At 48.2% G+C, this 17,237-nt stretch overlaps 2 protein-coding genes across 7 annotated transcripts in view; both read right to left on the reverse strand.

Moving 5' to 3' along the window:
* Positions 1–1,389, reverse strand: part of CHMP4B (charged multivesicular body protein 4B) — a 45,739-nt gene extending 44,350 nt beyond the window's left edge. For all 4 annotated transcript variants that reach the window (XR_004984255.2, XR_004984254.2, XR_004984253.2 and 1 more), the window contains exon 1: positions 1,061–1,389. Coding sequence is in view for 1 of the 4 variants with exons in the window: in XM_036417548.2 (XP_036273441.1) it covers positions 1,061–1,250 (190 nt within the window). In the remaining 3 variants the exon portion in view is untranslated. The remainder of the gene's footprint in view (positions 1–1,060) is intronic.
* A 9,915-nt stretch (positions 1,390–11,304) lies between these two features.
* The window catches only part of ZNF341 (zinc finger protein 341), a 42,246-nt gene continuing 36,313 nt past the window's right edge, over positions 11,305–17,237 (reverse strand). For 2 of the 3 annotated variants that reach the window (XM_036417543.2, XM_036417547.2), the window contains 3 exons: positions 15,343–15,454; positions 15,018–15,088; positions 11,305–13,329 (listed from right to left, as the gene is read on the reverse strand). In XM_036417543.2, the coding sequence (XP_036273436.1) occupies positions 12,800–13,329; positions 15,018–15,088; positions 15,343–15,454 (713 nt within the window). In that variant the 3' untranslated portion in view covers positions 11,305–12,799. The remainder of the gene's footprint in view (positions 13,330–15,017; positions 15,089–15,342; positions 15,455–17,237) is intronic. The other variant, XM_036417546.2, reaches the window with a different exon arrangement.

The following is a 17,237-nucleotide window of genomic DNA, read 5'->3' on the forward strand; positions in this document are numbered from 1 at the left end:
TTGTAGACCATTGACAAAGGAACATCCTCAGGATGGGCTATTTTGTTCTTAGGTTAAAATAAAGAAAATATGTATTTAGCCCTGACTATGTGCTGGGCACTGTAAATCCATCATCTTCCTTTCAGGAAGATAAATTAACTAGTTCAAGGTCACTGGGCTAGGGACTGCCAAAGTTCCAGTTAAGTAACTTGTTTATAGAGCTTTTCAACCCCTCTCCCCTATGCCCCCTCTTAGGGGAAGGGTCTCAGGCTAGGTATGGTTCACTCTCATATTCCCATAACAAGTAAGATTAAATATCCCTGCCCTTAAACACGGCAGTGGGGACTGGGGAGGAGTCCTGGTCAATGGAGGAATGGAATCTTTATTTCTGGTCTAGAGGGATGGGAAGCAGTGAGTCACGGGGTGAGGACATGGCTTGGCCTCTGTGAAACTCTGGTAAGACCTGGCTCTGAAGCACCAAGAAGCGAATCCCAGAGCTGGAAAGCACTTTAGGCCCCACGGAGGCAAAAGCTTGGCTGGCGGATGGGGCAAAATGAGACAAGAAGAAAAGTAACTTGCTCAAGTTCACTCAGCAAGCGAACAGAGCCGGAACCGGAGATCCCCTCTGCCCCAGCCCCCTTGCGTCTCCGTCAAGGAGGCTTCTCAAGGATAATTCTGAGTCAGAGGGTGGAAAGAGCCAAGGGCAGCTCATGGACTCCACAGAGGGGCAGGGGAAGGAACAGGAAAGGACAAGTGTTAGGGGATCGGCAGTACCTGGGAAGGGGGTGAGGGCAGGCCGTTGGGAGAAGGAAAAGGCGGAAGGGAAGCGAAGAGAGTGAGAGAGGAGTAAAGTGTTGTGAAAGCAGGGTCTGAAGGGGCCTGGCAGAGTGGGAAAGCCTGAGGGGAGAGGGCTCGGACTGAGAGTCTGATGGAGGAGAAGTCCAGGGCTCGGGGAGACACTGAGAGAAGTCTGACGGGGGGCAGAGATCCCAGGATCTGAGCAGATCCTGGTGCGCGTCTGACGAAGGTGGAGTCCGGGCCCCGGAAGCCGAGGGGAGTCTAGGGAGCCGGGCCGACTCACCGCGCTTGTTTTTGGTGCCGTGCTTCTTGGCGGCCGTCAGCTCCTGCTCGATCTTCTTCTCCAGAAATTCTTGCTTTTTACTTAGCATCTCTTCCGTGTCCCGCAGCCTCTGGATGGCCTCCTGGGGGGTCGGGCCGCCCTTGCCAGCCTTACCCCCTCCCGCCCCGAACAGCTTCCCAAATACCGACATGGTTGCTGCTCGCCGCGCCGGCCTGCGCCGTCCGCTCCGGCTCGGCTCGGCTCCGGCGCCCGCTCCCGGCCCAGCCGCTCCCCGCCGCCGCAGGCCTCGCCGCCGCCTCCGCCCCGCAGCTGAGCCCGGCCGTGCCACCTCCCATAGGCCCCCACGCCCGGCTCCGCTGGCGTCAGGGCAACACGCCGCCTACTACAACTCCCGGCGGGCAACGCGCTGACTGTGCCTCAGATATAATGGAGAGAGGCGCACGGCATGCCGGGAAGCTATAGTCTTCCGGCTTGAGGCGCTGGGCGACGCGTGTTGTTTGGTCTGTCTAGGGTTAAAGGGCGAGGGGGAATGCTGGGAAATGTAGTGTCCTTGGGAATCCACTCTGCAGGGGAAGAACAGAAAGAGAAAATAACTTTTTTAAAAACATACACTGTAATTAACATTATGCACATTCTGTGATCCAGGCATCGTGAAACGTACTTTATGTACATTATCACATTTAATTCTCATAAGCCTATGGCAGATAATGCTGTTCTGATTTTGTAGGTGAGTAACCAAGACTGAGAAATTGAGTGATTAACTAATTTAACTTAATAGTCCTGTCTTTGCATTTGCTGTTCCCTCTAATAGAATGACTTTCTATTTTTTATTCACTTAATAAGGTTCTTTGAAATACTTTTTTGGGCAAGTTGCATCCTCTACCCTGTGTACCTCTCTCTTATGGAAACTGTAAACCGGAGAAGATAAAAGGACCACCTTAAAGCTTATGTAAGCTAGGAAAAGGAAAGTGCTTACTTAACATAGGCCTAGCATAGTAGGGCTCAAAATGTGTATTCATGATCAACCGGTGTTGCTCAGTTGGTTGAGAGTCCTCCCATGCACCAAAAGGTCACTGGTTGGATCCCCAGTAATGGGCAAGCATGAGGCACCCAAAGGATGTTTCTATCTCTTTCGCCCACTTCCCTCTCTCTAAAAACAAAAAATCAATTTAAAAAAGCTTTTAAAATAAAAATGTGCTTTCATTCCTACATATTCTGGGTCATCATTATGCACAATGATTAAACCAGTAAGTGACACAGAACTTCCATTTTTTCTCTTTTTTTTAAATATGTATTTTATTGAGTTTTTACAGAGAGGAAGGGAGAGGGATAGAGAGCTGGAAACATCGACCAGCTGCCTCCTGCACACCCTCACCTGGGGATGTGCCTGCAACCAAGGTACATGCCCTTGACCAGAATCGAACCCGGGACCTTTCAGTCCACAGGCCAACACTCTATCCACTGAGCCAAACCAGTCTTGGTGACACAGAACTTTCAAAAGTAGCAGAAGTATTAGCATTTCCTCCCCTGCATTTCACAGGCCCAGCTGGATGTGGGACCACATTTCATTGTTTTCCCTTCTCTTTTGCTGTCAAGAATCACTTCCCCACTCATTTGCAGTGAGGTCAATACTTTCCCAAGCCCACCATCCTAATTTGCAGCTTCCAATTGCCAATGAAAAAAAACATGACTTCTCAAAGGCCTTTTTTATTCTTCCTAGACCTTTCAAATATGTGAAGTTGATTGGGAACAGAGTTTCAAATAAACTAGAGGCCCGATGCACAAAAATTCTTTGTGCAAGAGTAATAGGCCTTCCTTGCTTCTAGGATCAGCTTCCCTCTGGCACTGGGACCCGGGCATCCCTCCTCCAGCCGCCCGCAGGTACCTGGGACCCCGGCTGGCTTCCCCTGGGTCCCAGCTTTATCAGGAAGGATGTCTGGACATCTGGAAGGTCATTCAGCTGTCCAGTCTAATTACCATATTACACTTTTATTATTATAGATGACAACTGAACTTTTTCTCTATGATTTCTGAGTCTTGTCTCCTCCCACCCCCCAGACTCTGATCTAAATATGAATAAAAACACCTCTCAGATATTGTTCTTGTTTAACCTGCCATGATCCCTGCTTGCATATATAGGTACCCATTCTCAGAGAATGGGAGAATTTATTTCACCCAACTTTCCCGGATGGAAGATATTTTTCATGGAGACAAGCTAGAACTATCAAGAATTTACAGAAGCATAAATTGTAAAATATGTCACACTTGTGTTTGTTTTGGAATTAAGACATTGCAATGTTTTTATCAAAATAAAAACAGAGACTTCAATGAAGCCACTTTATGGATATAATCACCCTTCCATATCTGAGTAATCTGTCCCCTCCCCTCTTTTTTTTTCTTTTTTTTTAATCCTCACTGGAGGATAGCTTGGAGAGAGAGGAAGGGGTTGGGGGTGGGGGTGGGGGTGGGGAAGAGAAACATCAATAGGAGAGAGTAACATGGATTGGTTGCCTCGCATACACACAGGGACCAGGGATTGAACCTGCAACCTAGGTATGTGCCCTGACTGGGAACTGAATAAGCAACAGGAGGATGCTCCTACCAACTGAGCCACCTCCAGGGCCTCCTCCCCTCTTACCTACGTCATGCTGCAATCAGGCATACAGGTAAAAACCACTTCCTGGGCTTGAACCATGAACCAAAGAATATATAAATAGGAAGATCTTGCCCTGGCTGGTGTGGTTCAGTTAGTTGAGCATTGTCCCATGCACCAAAAGGTTGCCAGTTCGATTTCTGGTCAGAGTTGGGGCTCAATCCCCAGGAGAGGGCATGTGTAATGTGTATCTCTCTCTCTCTCTCTCTCTCTCTCTCTCTCTCTCTCTCTCTCTCTCTCTCTCTCTCTCTCTCTCTCTCTCTCTCTCTCTCTCTCTAATTTTTCTCTCAAAAAATCAATAAAAACATTTTTTTTTAATAGGCACATCTTGTAGGCCTTATCACCATCAGTCTTGTATTGCTGGGTGGGGAGGAGTTTGTAAACTGAGGATGACAGTGGAGCCCCTTGTCATAACTTTGGGAACCCAGAAAAAACATCTTGGGGATATGATAGCAGAACACTCATTTTGTGGGTGTTTGTTTGTTTTTTGTTGTTTTGTTTTGTTTTGTTTGTGTGTGTTTTTCCCACGGAGGAAGTGAGAGGAAGAGACAGAACACCTGTGATGACAGAGAATCATCATTGGCTGCCTCCCGCACGCCACACACTGAGGATCGAGCCCACAACTAGGCATGTGCCCTGACTGGGAATGGAACCTGTGACCTCCTGGTTCATAGGTCAGTGCTCAACCCCTGAGCCATGCAAGCCAGGCAACACTCATTTTACCTTAATTATCAACCCAAATCAATGGGTGCGAACCACTTGGATTGCTGGGTTGAGAAGAATTTTGAGGCTGCATCAGAACTCCATGTAATAAAGTGCTGAGATAGATCTGTGATGTCTGCCTAGAGTGTGGGCTTGGAAGTGGTGGCATTTGGGGAAGGTAACTGCCATCCCAGGCTGAGGACCCAGCTGCCTTAGCAGAGATTCACAGGATGAACTGGCTCCATACTGCAGAGCTCTGGGTTTTATTTTCCTGGTCTCTTGAGCAAATACACAAACTTTTCGAACTGTGACTGACAGGTATTAGCTAATTTAAAAGTATGTGAAAAGAATGGTCATTGCATGCAACGTCTTGAACGACTCACAGATACGCTGAGTGAAAGAAATCAGACCAAAAGCCTGTACAATTCCATTAATACAAAAATCAAAACCAGGCCAGACAAACCTATGGCGACAGGAATCAGATTAGCGGTCACCTCGGAGGGTGGGATAGCCCAGGCAGAATGCCCTTGTGAGGTGCTGGACAGGTTCTATATCACGATCCAGTGGTGTTCACATAGGTACATACAAATGTATCTGTCTTTATACTTAAGATCACTGCCCTTTATATATCTTGTATACTTTACTAAATACATGTTATATCACAATTTTAAAATGTCATCTCATAAGAGCAAAAGAAACACATTTCTTTTGTTTGCAAAGTACCTTATTCACTTTACAGCTGCGGAAACTGAGGCCCACAGAAGTAGGAATTGCCCAAGATCACATGGTTAAAGCCATGTATTTGTAACTTCCTTTAAAAAACATGTCAAAAAAAAATTTAAAACAAACAAACAAACAAAAAAACACACAAAACAAACAAACAAACAAAAAAAAAAACATGTCAAGAGGGCCCTGGCCAGTGTGGCTCAGTTGGTTGGGCAGTGTCCTGTGCACCAAAAGGTCGCAGGTTCCATTCCTGGTCTGGGCGTACCCAAGGTTGCAGGTTCAATCCCTGGTCAGGTGCCTCAGAGAGGCAACTGATCAATGTTTCTCTCTCACATCCATGTTTCTCTCACTCCTTCAAATTAAAAAAAAAATTTTGTTTTAACCTTCATTGAGCACTTCATGGTAAGCAAGACACTGAGCTGAACATTTACAGGCTCATTTAGCTTGCAAAACAACTGCATTGAGTGGGCATTATTATTGTCTTTGTTTTATACAGTAGGTGCTGGAGAAACAGAAAAGTTAAACAGCTTGCCCAAGGTCACACTTGTAAGGGCAGAAAACTTGTAAGGGCAGAGGGAGCTGAATTCTAACTGTAAAGACTAACTGCTTAGCCGTATGCTACATTGCCTACCTCCAAAGGAATGAATGATTATGAGGCAGGATAGTAAGAAGTTAGGAAAATTCCTTGGCAAATAGAATGGGGGAACTGAAATAAATATCTGAATAAACCGGCCAAGTAATTTACAGCCAGATATAGGTCACCTCCCCAGAGATAACATCTAGGCCTCCGTGGTATTTCAGCTCCAGGTCCAGAAAAGCAGCAAAACCAGGTGGGTGACACGAGCTGCAATGGTCAATGACCCTGCTCTGGTGCTGACCAATCAATAGATACCACGACCCTGGAAGGGAACACCTGGAAAACTAATATTTCGCTGAAATCTTCCTCTGACATCTCCCCATCTGCAAGAGAGAAATAAAACCCTCAAGACAAAGGGCCCCACCTGGCCAGTGTGGCTCAGTGCTTGAGCATCAACCCATGAACCAGGAGGTCACCATTCGATCCCAGTAGGGGGCGTGCAGGAGACGGCCCATCAATGATTCTCTCTCATCATTAATGTGTTTATCTCTCTCTCCCTCTCCCTCCTCTCTCTAAAGTCAATAAAAACATATTTTAAAAAATTAAAAAAGGCAAAGGGCCCAGCATGGCTCTCCTTCCCTCCTCCTCTTCCCTCACAGGGAATATCTAAGAACCCCACAAGACTTGCAATCAGGGGAGCAATGAGCAGTGACACCTTGTCCTGGCCTAACCCCCTGAACCAACCTGCTGACTGTCTCCAAGGCCCCCTTTCCTCTGACTTCCCCGTGAGCTAAATCAGCCCCACCGAGGCTCTCCTGTTGCTTCTTCTATGTTAAGCCCTTCCTTGTTTCATTGTGCCCAGCTTTTTTTTTTTCTCATTGTGCCCAGCTTTAATAAATGCACTCTCAGAGTCACCTGGGCTCGTATTGTGAAATCTTTCCTACACAAAGTCAGGAACCCACATACTGCTGGCTAGTCCTAGGCAGACCTGCTCAGAGCCAGGTCCCTTGTCCAGTAATTAATAGGTCCACACACAAAAGCCCATCAATAAATGAAGTGTGATGGGTCTGGGAGCATGTATGACCTCCCTGAGCAATAGAGGTAAGAGGGACCGGGCAGAATCTGAGAGGGGCATGTGTGGAGTGGGAGGGGAGTACTACACACTGGAGGGGTCCTTGCACCTGAGCTAATGGGGGGTACACAGCCGACTCCATACCCATTCATGAGAGCATGTGCAGGCGACACAACAGGCACAGTGCCCTAAAGGCCAAATGTTTCCTTCTCAGTGAGGTTTCCAGGCCAGTCCATATAATTCTGCACCTTGCCCCCGCCTACATTCCCAAAACCTCTCCTCTCCTCTATTTTTTCTTTTTCTACAATAGTCAGCGCCTTCTACAATATCATATCGTATGACTTGCTTATTTACTTTGTTGTTTATGTTCTGCTTCTTCAACAGGGGATCTCCACAGATCATTGTTTGGTTTAAGGTGTATCATCAACGCCAGAACTATAGCCAATATTTAGTAGGTGTTCAATAAATATCTGTCTAATGAATAAACGGATAGACGGAGGTAGAAGTGACCTGGGGGCAGGAGAACCATAATGAAACCTTGGGCAAGACCCTTTCCTTTGCTGGGTCTGTTCTGTTTATTCTGATTCTACAAAGGGCTCCAGACCCCGGAGTTGGGACTCTGCCTCCTGCCTCGGAGTTCTGGGCCTGAACATGCATCAGCCATCCTTGGCAAGTAAGGGGGTCACTCCCAACTCTGAGGTGGAATCTGCTAACCTGGGGGCTAAGGACTGAGGGTGGGGGGAAGCCTACCACCCTTCAAGTCTTTGAGAATCCCTGAGGGTCACTTGCTGGAAGCCCTGGGGCTTGGGAGCACCCGTAGTGGCCACCTGGACTCCTTCCTCTCCAGGGGAGACAAAACTGGTCCAACCAGTTCCCCTGGGCCTCACAGGATACCTGCTCTGCCAACTGAGACTTTCAAGCCACCACCTGTCATTTGTCCCAGATATTTTTAGCTTCTTCTGAAAATGGAAGTTGTCCTTTATATCAAACATTAACTTCCAGAGTTTTGGGTCAGCATTTCTCAGCCTACATGGCAGATCTTACTGGGGAAAAGCCTTGACCTCTGTGGGACAAGAGGAGATGGGTAGAATGAGTCTTGTTCTCTCAAAGTGCTGTTGTTCATTCATTCAGGAAATATTGATTGGGCAAATCCTGGACAGTTCTAGGCACTACATAAATATCAGTGAATAAATCAGACAAAAGACCTTGTCCTTGTGGACCTTTTATTTTTAATGAGGGAAACAGACAATAAAGAAATGTCTAACATAATGTCAAGGATGATGAATACTGGAGTATGATGGTGGTGGGATGGGAGCTATTTTAGACAAATTGTCCAGAGAAGGCCTCTCAGAGGGAATGACTTTTGGACAAAGGTGAATGGAGTGTGAGCCAGCCATGTGAGAATTCCAGTCAGAAGGAGCAGCAAGTGCAATGGCCCTGAGGCAGGAACTAGCTTATATGATGGAGCAGCAAGAGGGCAGGTGTGGCTGGAGTGAAAGAAGAAATATGGTAGGAGACGAGGGCTGCATCATGTAGAACCTTGAGATCTACAGAGAAAACGTTATATTTCATTCTGGAAGAGATCAAAAGCCACTAGAGGGTTTTAAACAGAAAAGTGGCATAATCTGATTCAGGCTCTAGAAAAAACCCGAAGCCTGCAGTCAAGAGAATGGATTATGCAGGGTGGGGGGAAAATAGGGAAATCTAAGAGAGACTGAGACAGTCACCCATGCAAAAGAGGCAGCCTGGACAGGATGGTGGTGACCAAGGAGATGAACAGGGGTTGGTCCAAGGAAGTGGCCAAAATAAAACCCTGGCTTATCCCAGCAGGTGAGGGCTTTAGAAATCCTAAGACCAGGCAGGAACTTGGGAGTCCTAGGTCTGAAGCCCAGATATACACATTCTAGCTTTAAGTCCTTAGGTAAGCTGCTACACCTCTCTGAGCCTTGGTTTCCCCATCTGTAAACTGAGTATGATCTAAGGGGTGTCTTGAGGACTCAGTGACAAGTAAATAAAGCACAGTGCACAGGGCTTAATACTTAGTAGACAGTAAAGTTATTAACAACTCAATTCCCCACATTTATTGCTAGAAAAACAGAGGCCAGCTAGCTTAGAGGCAGACAGAGGAGGGGGAAGGGAGAAAAGGAAGTAGGACTTACACAGTTTCTCAAGTCATATACCCACAGAGTCCAGACAGTAAGATGGATGAGTAAAGTGGTCTAGGAGCATGAAAAATCATGTGATTCTCTCTAGTCATCTTGTTCTCCCACTTTTGAGACATGGGAAATTAGAAATATTCCTCTACTCTTAGATAAATCAATGTAAGTATAGTAAGTAGAAATCAATATTCAGCTGCAGTGTCAGGGAGACAACAGAGAAGAGTGTAACGATGGCCACAGGGAATTCATGTGCCCATGGAAAAGGGCTGGCTAGCAACTTCACCTGGCTGCTCCCCACTGTGAGATATGCCAACTTTAATTTTAGAAGACAGAAATCCAGATTTCTAGATGAAATCTCCCAATTTTATTTTTTAAATATATTTTTATTGATTTCAGAGAGGAAGAAGAAGAGAGAAATAGAAACATCAATGATGAGAATCATTGGCTACCTCCTGTACACCCCACCTGGGGATCAAGCCCGCAACCCAGGCATGTGTCCTGACTGGGAATGGAACTGTGACCTCCTGGTTCATAGGTTGATGTTCAACCACTGAACAACACTGGCTGGGAAAATCTCTTAATTTTAATTAAATTTCCTAAGTGCTTCTGGATATGGGAACACAGTATAGTGATCTTGTTATTATTTCACTCTTTCTGATCCTTATACCATTTATTTCTTTTTCTTGCCTTATTGCCAATATAATGATGATGTAATAATAGAAGGCATCTTTGTCTTGTCCCTAACACAGAGGAAATGCATCTCACTTTTTAGAATTGCAGTAGGTTTTAAGTTTCATTCAATGGACAGTTTTCCCATTGACTTTTAGAGAGCAGAAGGGAAGGAGAAAGATAAACATCGATGTCACGTCGATTGGTTGCCTCCCATATGCGCCTCAACCAGGGGTGGGGTTTGAGCCCTCAACCAAGGTACTTGGCCTTGACCAGAATCAATCCCAGGACTCTTCAATCTGAAGGCTGATGCTCTATCCACTGAGCAAAAAACCGGCTAGGGCTAAATTTCATTATTTTTAAATAATTGGCTTATTTTTTCAAGGTAAACATATTTCTCTGTAGGCTGGAATCAACTAAGGGCTGTCAATTTGTGATATTTACTTTATCTAAATTCTCTGTCTGAATTGTGACAACAACTTCATTGGGTGGGTTCTACTTAGTCTCCCCATTTGACATATGAAGACAGGGCAGTTCGGAGAAGTGAAGTGACTTGCCACAGTCATACAGCTGGGAAGGAGCAGGGACAGGATTCAAACCCAAGTCTTCTGATGCCAAAATCGGTGGGACCTTGGATGCCCAGGACAGCCATTTTACACTTTATCTGTCTAGTATCTTGGGGCTCTATAAGGAGTCCTGAGTGACCCTTGACTAAGGGCCTTCCTCACTTGGGCCTTAGTATCTCCATCTGCCAACTTAGGAGGGGTTCAGCTATGGGAACCCCAATACTGACCCAGCTTCCTCCCCTGTAGTCCAACTCAGCAGCTATTAAATATTAGACCCCATCTTGATATCTTCTGTGACCTGGCTCTGCCGCTTACTGCTACGTGATTTGGGGTTACTTAACCTCAATGTGCCTGTTGCCTCATCTCAGCTGTAAATGGGATTAAACACAGCACCTACCTAGAAGAGCTTAGGACATGCCAAGCACAGGATAAGTACCTGCCTAGTAAACATTAATCCTCATGCTTCTGGTAGATGTGCATGCATGTGTGCACCAACAGGAAGAGGCAGAAATGTAACTTAAATAGTTGTATTAGGATAAAAATGTGGCTTTTAACATTTCCTTTAATGTCATGATTAATAATGTTTAATGCCTCCCATGATTCATATATTATGTAGAGAATAAAGTCCAAATTCCTTAACTCCATATCCAAGGGTCTCCGGTTCAATATTAATCCATATTTCAATAGAGCAAAGTGGCTACCAGCACAAGGAGACAGGCTCTGTGATGTACTAGCTCTATGAGCTTGGGCAGGAAGCTTGCCTCTCTGTGCCTCTGCTTCCTCATCTATAAAATGAGGAAAGTAACAATTCTCACCTAACTGGGCTGAGTGATATGAAATAAAAGGCTTAGTTGGGTGTCCGTAATATGTTCATGTACAGGCTTGAACATAGCGATTATCATGCTCTACCCACTGCCTCTAAATCTCTGGTCACCCTTCACTCATTGCCTTCCCCTAATTATCCAACATTGATCTATGGTTAGAGCATCAGCCCATGCACCAAAGGGTCTCAGGTTTAAGTCAAAGACATGTATCTGGGTTGCAGGTTCAATTCCCACCCCGGTAGGGTGAGAGTGGGAGGCAACCAATTGATGTTATTCTCTCTCGTCAGCACTCTCCCCACCCTCCCCTCCCTCCATCTGTCCACTCTCTCTAAAAATCAATGGAAAAAATATCCTTATGCAAGGATTAACAAAAGAAACAACAACACACACAAAACCACTCTATATCAAGGCCCAGCTCAAACGTCACATCCTTCAGAGACTTCCCATCTCCTCCAGTCCCTCTCCTGGCTTTTATGAGGGCTGGGTACACCTCTCACCCCCTTGGCTAACTCATTTGTCCCTCCCATTGCTTCCTACCCTTCCTGAGGATGTGAGGAGCCAGGCTTGCTCTGAGCAGATGTCTAAGATATGTGCTAGCCGTCAAGGAAACTCAGCCATCAAACTGAGTCCAACCATCTGCCACATCCTGCCCTGTCCTCTCCTGAGCCTCAGTCTCACCTGTAACGGAGGCGATGTGCCCGCAACTCAGCCAAGGCCGCTTTTCTCTCTCCAGCCCCCCAACGAGCCTGGTTTGCTTCCCCCTGGACCAGCTGGTGATGGGGAAGGGGATGCTGGATGCAGGGACATCTACGGCCATCCAGAGACCTGCTCAAGGTGGACCTCTGGCTCGAGTCAGGGTTTCTGATTCCAGAGGGTTTGGGGGCAAGGCCAGGATCCTGCATTTTCAAAAGCGAGTAGAAACTCTTCCTTCTTAGTGTTTGCAAGGGCTATGTTCTGAAACAGCTGTTCTGGGAGCACAAAGCTTCTCCGAGGCTCATGGGGCAGACAGCCCTAGGAAGGGACCAAGGCCCCCTCAGCCCCACACACTGTGGAGGGGAGAATGTTGCCACATAGGATCTAAGAAGCTAGGGTCTAAGCCATGTGACACACATTTTGATAAAAACATTTATTGAGTACTTTCCAAGTGCCGGGCACTATGTGAACCCTTTGCATATTTCAGCATACCAGATCCCCATGACAGCCCCATGAGGTAGTGTTGTCATTACCCTCATTGTTCAGAGGAGGAACACAGAGCTCAGAGAGGTGAAGTGACTTACCCAACATCACACAGCAGTGAGTACAGCACTTGAATCTGAAGCCAGATTTGGCCGATAGCTGCACTCTAACCACAGTGCCTCCTAAGTGCCTACATCAGAGGCATCTGAAGATGCTGTGAGGAGCCATATGTAAAAAGGTAGAGCAGATAAGGGCTCTGGCCATGTCAGGCTGCCCAACGAGCAACCTGACTACAGGCCAGCCTTAAGGCAGCCCAAAGGGGGGTGGCAGGGCCACCCTGTCTTCTCTGTTTAGGCTACAAGCCTGCACCAGCCAAACCCCGGGCTACTCAGATCCAGCCATCCCTCTTGCTATCACTCCTGCCTGGAAGCCATAAGCAGCCCTGCCCCAGGTCCCCGAATGCGACAGGGCTTTCCAGGAGGATAGGGGACACAGCGGGGCAGTCACAGGCCATCTCTGCTGACAGCTCGCTTCCACTGGGAAGGATCTTCTCTGTCCCCAGGGGCCGTGGACCCAAAGGTGAGCATCAGGCTGGGAGCAAACGCCGTGGGTCCATCACTCAGAGGCCTGGATGTAGACAGGCACAGCAAGCATGGCACACGGGCCATCAGCCCCTGCCTGTAGCTCTGCCAGTGCCAGGTTGGGGCCCAGGCCCTCAGCATGCCCAGGCACTACCAGCTCAGGTTCACTGCCCACTGTGCCACCCACTACGATGGACAGCACGGCGTCTGGCTCTGAGAAGGGTGGCTTGCCTGGGGCGGCCTCGGGCACTGGCCCAGTCCCGGGGTCCTTCAACTCCTCCAGCCCCAGGGGGTCAGGCAGGGACGTCACCACCTTGTGTCCACCACTGCTGCCACCGCGGGGGGCGGCCCTCCTCCGGGGGGGCCGCCGGGCTTGCAGGTCCTTATCCTTTTGGGGTCCGAGGCGGCAGCGGTGATCCTTGAGGTATTTGTGGCGGGAAAAGCCCTTGGCGCAGCCAGCACAGCGGAACTTGTAGTTGCCCGTGTGGGCGCGCTGGTGCTCGGCGAGGTGGGCGCGGCGGCTGAAGGACTTGCTGCACAGGGCACACTTGTGGAGCTTCATGCCTGGTGGGGAGGGAAGTCAGTGAGAGGCACCCAGTCCCTTCACCCCGCAACAGCGCCCTGTGTTGGGAACGAAACCCAGGTCCTCGGCTTGTCTAGAAACATCTGTGTGATCTGGGCTCTCATCTCTCACCTTCCCCCAGCCCCTGTGCCAGCCACACTGCTTCTCCTCAAAGGCATCAGGCTGGTGCCTACTTCTGGGCCTTTGCACTTGCTGTTCCCTCTGCCCGGGGCAGTATGCTCAGCCCCCTAATTTTCCAAGGTCCATCATCTATCTCCTCTCTGGTATGCTTGCCTCATGCAGCCCCGACCATTTCCTACAGGGCAGCTAGTGACAACTTCAGAAAACACATAAAGGATCATATTCCCTGCTCCAAACCCTTTAATGATTCCCCAAATTTCCCACAAAGCCCCGTACAGCCTGACCACTCCTTCACCTCTCAGCAGCACCCCCTCCTTCCCCACACCGTGTTCTCTGAGCTCCAGGCCTCCCTCTGGCCTTTCCTCACCTCAGACCACCCCCCCCAACACCCCCTCTTCCCTGAAGCCATTTGCTGGCTCTTTTCATGTCACCTCCTCTCTTCATTCTCTGCCCCATCACCCTGTTTATCTCCATCTTTGCACTCAGCATACTTTGCAGCTACATACTAATTTGTCTGGTGTTCATTTTCCATCTCTATTACTAAATCGAAGCTTCCCCAGGAGGGCGGGGTGGGGTTCTTCCCGATTCCCTCAGTGCCTCACACATGGCAGGTTCTCAACAGTCACTCACTGACTAAGTCACTGGTGCCTCCGCGTACATATGAAGTCACTCCAGCCCACACGCAGCCTGAGCCATTGCCCCCAACCTCCCTGGCTTGGAGAGGGGCAGTGACGTGCCTGAGGCAAGTGGCAGTGCCAGAGCTCACACCCAAGCCACCTGCCTCTAAGTCCTGATTTATTCTCACAGCTTTCAAACGTTCTTTAGCCATTAAATCCTTTCTGTTCCCTGGTTTCGGCGCGCGCGCGCACACACACACACACACAGAAAAATCCTTTCTGTAAACCTTGGTTCTTAACCAAGGGTGATTTTAGCTCCCAGGAGACTTTCGGCTTGTCCCCTGGAGACATTTCTGGTTGCCAAAAATGTGGAGAGATGCCACTGACACCTGGGTAGAGGCCAGGGATGCTACTGACCATCCTATAGTGCACAGCATGGCCCCTACAACAACGAGTTATCTGGCCCCAAATAATGGATAATGCCAAGGCTGAGAAACCCATTCTAGACTAAAGAATATAGCTTAGGGGGAAGCTTTGTGAAGCCCCAGAAAACCAAGGACTGCTGTGGAGACCCCTGATCCACAGCCCAGCTACCCGGCTCTGCCAAGGGAACAAAGAAACTTCCTGGCCTTATCTTGGGCCCAGTCAGAATACGGCCTCCCTCTACATCTGATCCTCACCTCTGTCACACCAAAAACCTCTCTGATTTATAGTTATCTCTTCTCAGGTCAGCTTCCCCCTCAGCCTGGGTGCACCCCACCTCTGTGCACCCCAAGGACCCTACCACAAGCCCGGTTCATGGCTCACATGAGCAAACGTTTGTTGGCTGGGACGTACCAGACGGGAATAACAAGTCTCACGGGATGTGTCTGGGGGCCTCCCCTCAGGGGCTTAGGCTCGACCAGACCCTCCTGGGGTCCCAGGCCACTTACCAGAGTGGGAGAGGATGTGAGCCTTCAGCTTATCTGGCCGGTTGAACTCCTTACTGCAGCCTGTGTGTGTCCTAGAACCAAAGCCACTGGTCAGGAGGTGCTTAACAAGTTCAGGACACTCTTGCTGGCCCCTCTGCTAACCCTGAGCATGAGGACACTCTTGTCCATCCTAATGGCTGGGCAAAGAAGCAGGGCGCAGGGTGAAGCCAGCAGGTGGGGCCCAGGACAGGATAAAAGGAGGGAGGGCCTCCAGTCCTCAGACCTGACATCTTCCTGTCTCACTAGAGGGTAAACCCACGCCCCCTCCATGCCAACCTCTACTCACGAGAAGGGGCATTTGTATTTCTTGAATGGCTCGTGGATCAACATGTGTCTCTTCAGTTTGTCTTTGCGGTTGAATGCGGACTCACACACTGAGCATTTGTAGGGCTTCTCACCTGCAGGAGACACAGACACAGAGGGTGAGGACCTCATGAGACAGAGTCTGAACACTGAGCCACGGGTGTGGAGGGGTTCCCCACTAGAGGGCAGCAGCTCCTCTAGGAAGGTGGCCTGGGAGAAAATAGCCAATCCCATTCCTTGTGACTTGGTTTTGCCAAGAAGAGGGAGCCATTTCAGATGGGGCGGTCAGGAAAGGCCACTCTGATGGGCAACAGTCGAGGTGAGACCTGAGGTAATATGTGGAAATCTGGAAGCGAGGGTCCCAGACAGAGGGACAGGAGGGGGTGTTTGAGGAACAACAAAGATGCCAGTGTGGTTGGAACTGAGTAGGGGGAGGGAGAATGAGGCAGAAGATGAGGTCAGTGAGGCTTCCTGGCCCTCCAGGGATGGTCTAGAAGGCCAAGGAAGGACTTGGGCTTTTGCTCTTAACCTGATGAGAAGCCACAGAGGGGCTGAGCAGAGGAGGGACAGGATCTGACTGAAGAGTTCCTCAGGCTCCCTCTGGTTGCATGTAGAGGAGAGACTGAGGGGGTGAGGGAGGAGAAAGGAAGGAGCTGGTACAAGAAATGGGAAGAGATCAAGCATAGACTATGTTGGAATGCAGAATTGGCAGCCCTTGCCAGTGAATTGGCTGTGGGGTGTAAGAAGAAGGGGAGAGTCTAGAATGAGACAAAGGTAAGCCAAGTGACAGAGTGTGTGATCCTGTCATTTACCGAAATGAGGTACACCTTGTCCAAGTGGATCCTTGCAACACCAAACCACGAGGTAAGTACTATCATTATCCCTTTCTATGGATGAGAAAACTGAAGTTCATGGTCTATACCTGGAGGTGGAGGGAGCTAAGATTCTAGCCCAGCAGTATGATCCCGAGCCCACCTTAGTGCAGCCTGAGTGTCCTGCTGCAGAACCGCTGGGGAGGAAGGGGGCTGGGACCAGCTCTCACCTGGCAGCTCACAACACGCCGTAGGAAAGGACTGTTACTGGGCTGTTTTAATTTCCTGCCACTATTTCCTCTCTGTTCTCCCTCTGGAATGAGTAAATTACTTTTGAAAAATGCCATCCACCCATCCAGTGATTAAGGAAATTCTGGTCCTTACAATGGAATGTTCTGCAGTTATTAAAAAGATTAAGTTACACCCATGTTTCTTGATCTGGAAAGATCTCCTAAGACATATTGCTAAGGGGAAAAGAAAGCTATTGCACAGCCTAATATAGTCCCATTTTTGTAAGAAAAAAATATAATCCTCACACTCAAAAAAAAGCCCAAGCTATATGTGTTGTATGTACACAAAATATGCAGGAAGAACAGTTGGAGAGGGTACAATCTGTAGCAATTAGGATTTGAAGGAGGAATTTAACATTTGATTTTATGTACTTCTACACTACTTTCATATTTACAATAAGCATGTATCACTTTTTAAAAAATTCTTTATTGTTGAAAGTATTACATATGTCTTCCTTTTACTCCATTGACCTCTCCCAACAGCTCCCACCTCCCAACACAGGCCCTCATCTCCCTATTGTCTGTGTCCATTGGTTATGTTTATATGCATGCATACAAGTAAGCATGTATTACTTTTGAATAATACTTCCTTTTTTAAAAATATATATTTTATTGATTTTTTTACAGAGAGGAAGGAAGAGGGATAGAGAGCTAGAAACATTGATGAGAAAGAAACATCGATCAGCTGCCTCCTGCATACCCCCCACTGGGGATGTGCCCACAACCAAGGTACATGCCCTTGAATGGAATTGAACCTAGTACCTTTCAGTCTGCAG

The sequence above is a fragment of the Pipistrellus kuhlii genome, unplaced genomic scaffold (genome assembly GCF_014108245.1).
Source record: "Pipistrellus kuhlii isolate mPipKuh1 unplaced genomic scaffold, mPipKuh1.p scaffold_m20_p_6, whole genome shotgun sequence".
In the NCBI taxonomy this organism is placed as follows: Eukaryota; Metazoa; Chordata; class Mammalia; order Chiroptera; family Vespertilionidae; genus Pipistrellus; species Pipistrellus kuhlii.